The sequence below is a fragment of the Gymnodraco acuticeps genome, unplaced genomic scaffold (assembly GCF_902827175.1).
Source record: "Gymnodraco acuticeps unplaced genomic scaffold, fGymAcu1.1, whole genome shotgun sequence".
NCBI classification, from domain to species: domain Eukaryota; kingdom Metazoa; phylum Chordata; class Actinopteri; order Perciformes; family Bathydraconidae; genus Gymnodraco; species Gymnodraco acuticeps.
The window spans coordinates 829,553-838,982 of record NW_022989980.1 but is presented as its reverse complement, the minus strand read 5'-3'; the positions used below and the strand labels follow the sequence as shown (position 1 = coordinate 838,982).

The following is a 9,430-nucleotide window of genomic DNA, read 5'->3' as shown; positions in this document are numbered from 1 at the left end:
CTGAATGAAAACCTAAATCTACATGTGATGTTGGATCCAGATCTCCATTTACTAAAATACTAACAAAGCATGTAGATAGTTACATATTTTATATTTGAGCCTTATATCTGTGTTGTTTCTTTCTAAATTGACTCAACAAACAAGTAGCTGAACAAACAAGAGAGCAGTAAAGAGTCGCTCTCTGTGGATCAACCTCAGTCCTGTCTGTTGATTCATTATCTCAGCCCGAAGTCTCGAACAGGGAAACAAAAATAAGCAGGACGCCTTGGCTAAACAAAAGCATGGTGCTCATAAATCTACCAGAGGCCCCTCTGAGATCCTCCACCATCGAAGCAGCACAGCAGTACGGTTCCTACTGGGTCTGGGGGTCACGGAGTAAAGGGAAAAGCATGACACACTAGAGCGGCGGGGAATCTGAACTCCTGCTGAGCTGCTGCAACCCATCATGGAGAATTTCCTGATTGTATATCTAACCTTTCAGCAATTTTGGCGACGACCTGCAGAGCGTAACATGCTTTTCGCCTGGGGAGTGCATGTTGGCCTTGTTACAGACAAAGCAGTTCAAAATGGAACGAAGAAAGAAAGAAAGCGACAAACATTTTATTTTGTATAACCCATGATCTTACAAAGTATTTATTGCTTATATATGTGGTGAAAGCATATTTCTGTCTGTCACTTTTTTCAGGTAATAGCCTTGTCCCGGGCTTTGCAGAGCTGTTAAATAAAGGCTTATGTGTCTTTGAGGACTCGTAACATAAACTGGTTCCAGATACAGAGAACACACAGGTGTCAGTGGAGCTGTTACAACAATTTAAACCCTTTTTGTATGTTTATACAATAGTGTAGGGGGTTGTAGTGATATAAAAACATATTTTTGACACATTTAGGAGCTGACATCCCTTGATTTGATGCTAAGGGAATAAAGATTATGGTAAGGTAGATTAAATAAATAAAAGTATTGTTAACAAACCACGTATAAAAAATGACCACTAATGAAAATGGGCAAGCGTGAAGTAGCTCACTAGATATGATCAGATGTATATTAATTTGCTTTTATGACTAGACGATAAAATACAAGCTGTGATGAATTATCAAAGTCAAATATGGTTGGGTATCATCTAGCTCTGATTGTCACAGGTGCTTAAATTCATGTTGAGAGAGCCGAAGCAGAGAGATGTGCAGCTCTGTTTGAGGCAGGGGTGAGATCTCTGATACAAGCAATGTGTGTTTTATTGTTATCATCAGCCATTCAAACAGATTCCTCTTATTCAGAGTGTTTGTTTGTTTTAATGTCCACATAACATAAGAAATGTAAAAAATTGAATATCAGGTATCTCTTCTGCTTTGATTTGACTGCGTGAAAATGTTCCCTTACGGGCCATATAACTTTAAAAGCGTTTTATAGTACCTTCTTGAAATACCCGTTTAGTCACTTAGAACAACTTAAATGATCTGTGCATGGATGTTCAATCTTGGCCTTTGGGAACGATAAACGTAATGGTACTGTAAACTGAAACCAGATAAGCTGAAAATAAAGCGGTGTGCCCATCCATCACTTCCGTTCCACTACTTAATCTCAATTACTGTACATCAACTGCCAGCTTTTGCTGTACAACACTCATCATTTCAAAAATATATATACGTAAATCAGAAGTGACACCTTTCAGGAAGATAATTTCAAACAGCAAGATCTGATACTTGTCAGAATTATAATAATAATAAATTGTATTTTTATAAAGTTCCTACTCATCCAGTCATTGATGTGCTCAATGCACTTACTCAGCGTTGTAACTGGAGAATAGTCTCCTGGCGATCCTGGCAATATATTTTTTGAAATCTGGGTGTCATCTGCATGATAACTTAGGTCGTTGTTTTTCATAATTTAAGCCAGTGGTAGCATATAGATATTAAAAAGCAGAGGTCCTAAGATGGAGCCTTGAGGAACCCCACATGTCATATTTGTCAACGCTGATGTGGAGTTGCCTATAGAGAAAACGTTTTGTCCTTTAAGTAGGAATCAAACCAATTTAGAACTGTTGCCGAAAGTCCCACCCAGTTTTCTAGTCGGTCTACAGTTGCAATATGTTGTGTTCAACAGTATCAAATGCAGCGCTAAGATCTAATAATACTAACACTGATATTCTGCCACTGTCTGTGTTTACAGTAAATGGATGTCATTGAAGACTTTAACAAGAGCAGTCTCAGTGCCACACGGATCAACAAAAAAAAGTGCTTAGCTGACAGGAAATTGCTCAAGATGTTCGGTCAGAAAAGGGAAATGATCTTGAGTCATAACATCTGACAGAATGCAACAGTGCAAAGAATCAGGGGAACAAAAGTTTAAATAATACAACAAGTCACAGGGGCCTGAAGGACCTTGATAACATGTGTCAAATACACAACATTTTACATACATTTTGCATTCAGCCAACAGGAGATCTCAGAATAATGAACACACCAAAAGCAGGTCTACAGAAACATTCCATCATTTTCAGCATTATTAAAAAATCTCGAGAAAAATTTGCTCCAACAATATCAAAATGCTGTACGTTCCCACTGGTCAGCCTCAATTCTTATTTATGTAAACATTTTTTGATTTATTTATTATTCTTTGGTTGGAATGGGGAGGCAATTTTTAGGTCACAGAGCCAGAAAGTAGTGAGAAACACATTGCTGGTTTTGATCTTTTCATTGATTTCATTGTCTTATACTTGAGGTCCTTATCATGTCAGATAAATGCCTTTAAAAACGTTCCAATTAACCCATAAGAACCCACTGTGACACAGATGTTACATGACATTTAAATGTTCTGGGAAGATCCTTATACAGCTTTAGCCTTTATTTTATCTCATTAAGTCCCTAGGTGACACACAGTGAACAGTCTGGTGGGTCATGGGCCATGTCATGTGATTTAGTGTTCCCATAACAACATGTCCAAGATGTCCATGTGACAGAACTAGCTACATTACAGAAGCTTGTTTTTTGTACTAGTCAGAAATGTGTTCTATGTGGTCTATTATGTCTGTGCTCTATATTTCTTATAATGTTTTTAAGTTATTATAGTTTTATTTAAATAATTCTCTGTGTTTTTAATTTTTTGTTTTACTTTTATGTGTGCACCACGACACCAAGTCAACTTCTTCGTACGTGTCAACCTATCTGGTAATAAACCTGTTTCTGAAGTCTAAGTAATGTTCCCCATAATTTCCCCAACATTGCATGGTTGGTAACCAAGCCAACGGAATACACATACTGATTTAAAAAATCATTCTTAATATAGACTGTGTGTGTGTGTGTGTGTGTGTGTGTGTGTGTGTGTGTGTGTGTGTGTGTGTGTGTGTGTGTGTGTGTGTGTGTGTGTGTGTGTGTGTGTGTGTGTGTGTGTGTGTGTGTGTGTGTCTAGTACTAGTAGGCAGAGGTGCTCCTGGTGCTCTGGCTGCTGGTGCTCATGTGTCTCTTCAGACAGGGAATTTTTTTAGCCATCAGCCTTCTGAAGTGGCTCTGGAACTTCTTTCCCACAAATGTGTAAAACACAGGACTAATGCAACAATACAGATAGGCTATGTTCCGGGTCACATACAGTGCATAGTCCAAGCTTCCCGGTTCGGAACATAAGTCTTCTTCCTTGCTGGTGACCTGAAGAGCTTGAAGGAAGATGACGATGTTGTATGGTGTCCAGCAGGCAAAGAAGGTGAAGATTATGACAAATATGAGCTTGATGGTGTGACATTTCTCCTTCATGCGGGTAGACAAAATGCGGATAGTGATGCTAATGTAGCAGTACATCACCATGGTGAGTGGAAGGAGGAAGAAGAGCAGGAATTGTTGATAGTAAGTGACCAGCTGCCAGCGCTCCATGGTGCTCTTGGAGTATCCCGACTCTTCACATGTCAGCCCATTAAATACACTCTTTCCCACCTTTTGGAAAACCAGCTCTTTCACACTAGCTACAATACTGATGCACCAAACTGCCACTGACGCAGTAATGGCATATGCCTTCTTCCTGCTCTTGGCGGCTGCCACTGCATGCACCACTGCAAGGTATCGGTCAAATGTCATGAGTGTGAGGAATAGGATTGAGCTGTAAAAGCCGATGAAGTACGCACTGCTTACCATCTTACACAGAGCCACACCAAAGATCCACTCAGACAGATGGTATGTCGCCAAGAAGGGGAGACTGGAGGCAAATAGAAGGTTGGAGAGGACCAAATTCAGAAGGAAGATGTTTGTCACTGTGCTGAGATTCTCAAACTTGTAGATGATAAAGAGAACAAGCCCGTTGCCAAGGTAACTCAGGAGGAAGATGGTGTAGTAGAAAACTGGGATGAGACTTGCACCGAACTGGTTGACAGCCTGCTTTACACAGAGCGGGACAGTTCCATTATTCAAATTGCTGGGATCAGTTGAGCTATAGGCGTCATACAATTCCTTAAACACCGCATAGTCGTAATCATCGTTCATGGCTGGTTTCTGACCTGTGAGACATTAGGGAACCATGTTAGTCACTTTCTGCAAGTTGAAGAAATTGCTAACAAGTCAATTGGTCTGATAAGTGGTCACATGGTCTGGCTGCTTGTTAAAAGGTCATGGAAGTTATATCTATTTCATGTTCATATTTCACCTGTAGAAATTAGAACGAGAAGATTTGGTGAACAAATAACGAGGATCCATACAACAGAAAAGTCAGAGAGTAACTACAGAGTAGTGTAATGAAATAACTAACGGTTAAATGACTCTTGTGTGATCTGCCATTTTGTGCGGATTTCGTTTGTGACTCTCAAAATAAAGAACAAGAACTGCTGACTGAGAGTAAAAAAAGTCCACAGCTGGTGTGTAAGACTTCTTCTCGGAAATAAGTCATTGCAGCTGTACTAGGTTCCATACCTATTATAATGACCATCATACCTAATATTATAACCATTTGTATACATACAGCCTGTTTCATACACGCTTTAAAAAAAACGTTTTTAAGAATAGTTTTTATATTTGGACACTTGGTCCTCACGGTTTAGTGTGGTAATTCCATAAAAAGCAACCTTTGCTAATCTAGGAAAATAAATGGGACTAGAGGCTTGATGAGCACTAATGTCCGTTGGCAAACCTGTACTGTAGCTTGTTCACTTATTTCGACCTCTATCATCATTTATTTTTAAACGTAGAACCCCACTATTTTATTTCACAAAGCCAAATGAAGCAGTGAACTAAGTTGAGAGGGTGGATTTAAGGGTCTTGACGCAAGATGTTACCAAGCCGTATTTAAGATCTATATATAATAAGAATCAGGAAACGGCCGGGTTTTCACCCTCCTCTCTGCAGTTGTCCAATTTGGAGCTGATGTTAAGATCTTCTGTCATTTGTGGTATAGCACTCAGAAAGATCTTTTTTAATTTCCTGTAAAAATGTTTGACATTTTATCAATTTATAATATTTATCACAAGGATAATTTATGTTGACAGATGATGACCATGTTTGTTTCTGTTGCTATTAGTGAGCCAGTGGCTTGCTTTTACTACTACTGTGTAAATGTCTAAGTGGATGTCCGGTTGGCTTCACAGTAACTTACTTTTTTTTTTTTAACAAATGCATCGATTTGGCACTGTGTATCTAGGAGCAGCTCATTTCCTGACTGATGAGTGCTTTTCATGGGATGGATCAAATCATTTTTTAGCAATATTGTCGTTATTAATGTTGATGGTTTATCAATGAATAAATACTCATCAGGTTTTCTCGTTATAAGCAATTTAATATATATTTGACTTGTTAAAATAAAGATATAATAATGTTTTCCCAGTATCTATCGAGTGTATTGAGTTAATGATTGTCCTCCTGATGTTGTCCTTTTAACTCAACTGTGTTTAAAAACTATTATTGATTAGATTATGAATTTTTTTCTCACAATGCATTTGATATATTTATCATATAAATACCATCATTATGCCAATTTCAAACCAGAATTAACCAAAAATAAATAAGCATTCATACATTTCATAGCATAAGAAATTCAAAAATCAAGCAAAAAACAACAGACTGTGGGTGTCACTGTAATATATGTATTAATCTTATATTTATATATATATAAAAGAGTGAACTCACCTGTGGCGATGCAGAGAGCGGGGGGATAGACTTCAGTGTATGCTGGAGAAGACTGATCTCAGAGCTGGGTGACAGAGTGTCTCCTGAAGGGGCAGTCCTACATATCAGTCATGCTGTCTTGTTCCTTTTTCACAGCTTTCACACCATTTTCAATCAAATTTATATTTTTCTCCAGGCAGAGAAAACCCGGATTGAAGATTTAGGATCGACTTGAGATGAATCTCCAAAATGTATGACCTGTTGAGTAACAAGGCTTATTTGTACTTTACTACCAGTGATGGGGTCGTTACTCAAAAAAAGCAATATATTACTTTACTTCGTTACTCTCTACATAAAGTTACATTACTTTTGCGTTACTCAGCAACAGCCAAAAGCCAGAACATAAAACTTAGGCCTACATGTGCACACATATAACAATTACTATTGCAATAAGGAAGACATAACACAAGTTAATAACGGTGACAATTCTAGTTGTTGCTGCTTGTTCGGAGCAGGCACACACTCAACATCATCACTCTGGGTTCAGGGGTCTTTAGCTTCGTGTTAGCATGTTGCCTTTGCAGGTATTTGAAGAGGTTTTATGTTGTGTTTGCAGCAGAGCACCTTACCGTCACATTCCTGTCCTTTCTTCAGACACATTTAAAATAATGGCCATAATGTAGTGGCAATTTCTTATATTACTTTATATGGTAAAACCAAATGCAACGCTTATATGATGAAAACAGTTTTCATTGGTCGACCTGTTGTTCACTCAGATGCTTCCTGCCAAGGTTCAGTTCTTGTTCCTCAAAAGAGCATTGCAAGATAACAGTCAGCAAAAAGTGTTATCTCTCTTTGTCTGCAGCAACAGTTACAGCAAAACCGCCAAGGTTCCTATAAAACTGTAATCAGTGTTGGATATAACGTAAACAGTGTTTACCACTGATCTTGAAAAGAAAGGAGAACACACTTTGTACATAGAAGGGTCTTGATCAAGCTTTTGTGGATCAAGCTCTTGCTTGAAATCTTATTCTAATTTTGAAAGGAACAAAAGAGATCTAGAATAGAAGCCGTATAACCTAATCACATTTTTTTTTTTATGTAAACAGCTTAATTTTGGTATGCATTTTTTGTGTTTTTCGTAGTTATTTTGTACCGTTATGTTTTCTTTTTGTCTGAACAGTGGCAAAATATGAAGCGGTTGGCATTTATTGATAAAACGTTTAAATCCCCGCTGCAGCATGCTGCAAAGGAGACACACGTCTATTATATGTTTTACAGACAGAAAGCCACCAGAGATATTTCAATGGCAGATTATAGTATTGGGTTAACATGAAATACAAATTGAGAGGTTAAAGTAAAGAAATGTGTTAACTGGCTTAACTGAATTAAACAAGTTTTCTAAGGCATGAACGTGGTTACATAATTTCTTTGTAACTGAAGCATGTACGGCATACGACTACTGTAGTTTCCCATTTTGAGAAATGCATTTTCATGCCAAGAGTAATTTGAAAGACTACTCTCATGTCTGTAAGGTAAATCAGAAGACATAGACCGGAGCTGGTTGCTAAGCTTGGCATAAAGACAAGGGAAAACAGCTAGTCTGGCTTTGCGAAAAGGTAACAACATTTATTTTACAGCCCCTCTAAAGCTTAGTAATTACAATCCATACAAAAACAATACGTGTGCAGATTTCATGGATATATCAAACTCACATTACACTTTAGTCGTAAATGTAATGTTTGTGTTGGCAGATTTAACCAACACATAGTTCTTCATAGTGTTAATCAACAACTACGATCAATCGCACAACAACCACTTGACCCTTAACCCAAGTCAAAACAAGCTAAACATCACAATGGAGCTTTAAAGTCAATTAAGTCTGCAGGTGCTCAATATCAGTGATGAAGAGCCTGTTGTCATTAAACAATGGCCACATTCTTGGCCCTCCTTGTGGATGTGGAGGCGATGTCCAGGTTGACATTCTTCACCGTTTCCTCGTCGCATGCTGTGCTACCTTGAGGACCTTGAAGAGCCCGCATATTTTCCAGGCGGCACATCCTCAGCAGCGATGCAGCCGAGATTCCAGCGGCTTAGAGGCAGCAGGTGTGAGGCCAAGGCGGACTTTCCAAGGATGTTAAGTCAATGGAATACTCATTAATGTCCTTCCCCTACCTCTGCAAACAAAAGGACAGGAATGCAGGAGGATGCCTGCCGACACGCCGCAGATGGAGGAGATACGCTGGTCTGAATAGGATCCTGATCACTGGTCAAAGATAGTTTACACTCTGGGGGCTCGCTGGGACTTTTTCAGCAGCTCTAATATAAATAAAACTGAAAACTGTAGGATAACACCTCACTGCAGGGCTTAAGGGATTCAGTGTTTGTCCCAAACAGACAATACAATAATTGAAAGGAATCCGAACGTAACGGCTCCTCCATTTGACTTTGTGGTGAAAAAATTGAAAATCTATGAAGGATTTTGAGGGAGGACGTCATTGTTTATGAACTGGGTAAACTTTAAGAGAACAAAGAGCAGTCAGCAGAAAATATGTAACATATTACCAGTGACCGTTGTGTGCTTCAACCACTTTTTAAATATCGTCATGGTGATTTCTGAAGATGGGCTTGAGAGCTGAAATTGCACATAATTGCTCTATCTCAGCTTGAGGAATTTTAAAGTGCAGGGAACAAACAAGGAAGCTCTTAAAACAGACAGTGAAAAGCCGTTTTTGGCGAGCAAACACACAAGTTCTTAAAGTGTGATCATTTTATTCCTCCTTATAAAACAACGGATTATTTACCTGCTGGCCTGAAAAAAAGACTAAACTAATATTTCTGCTTTTTCAGAAAGTGTAACAGTATGGACAGTTATTTAACAAAATGACTTTGTATAAATCTCAAATATACAAAGAGACTGACTCAATACTTATTTTTTGCAGTGTTTCCCCTAGGTTTACTGCTTTGGGGGGGTGCTGCCTAAGCGGGGGGAAAAGTGACAGTAGATATAGATTAGTTGCAATTTGGTGCTATATATATCTAAAAAAACACCTCGAATTTCAGGGGGGTCGCGGAGCTCCGTTGGCGGGGCGCAGCGCCCCTCCAAGACAATGGTAGGGGAAACACTGTTTTGGATACTGCACTGTTCAAGCAGACTGAAAGACAACATGTTTTTTCAGAGGTCAAACAAACCGCAGCTAAAACCTGAATGAAATTGGACTGACTTTCAGGGAGAAGTTTGAGTCAAATAGATGTTGCTTTTCTTATGGGCCATACGTGCAAATTGCAAAAAGTCAGAGGAATGTTGAAATATCACAATAATTAAAACGTTTCTATGCTTGGCCGAGAGTAAGAGGCA

The 9,430-nt window shown here is 38.7% G+C and overlaps 1 protein-coding gene across 1 annotated transcript; it reads right to left on the bottom strand.

Annotated features, from left to right (window-relative positions):
* Window positions 1-585: 585 nt before the first annotated feature.
* On the bottom strand, window positions 586-6,215 carry LOC117543488 (C-C chemokine receptor type 8-like). The gene is made up of 2 exons (XM_034211835.1): window positions 6,094-6,215; window positions 586-4,475 (listed from the first exon to the last, which is right to left on the bottom strand). Exon 2 carries the CDS (start codon window positions 4,459-4,461, stop codon window positions 3,406-3,408), a length of 1,056 nt encoding a protein of 351 aa, XP_034067726.1. The 5' UTR covers window positions 4,462-4,475; window positions 6,094-6,215; the 3' UTR covers window positions 586-3,405.
* Window positions 6,216-9,430: the final 3,215 nt, after the last annotated feature.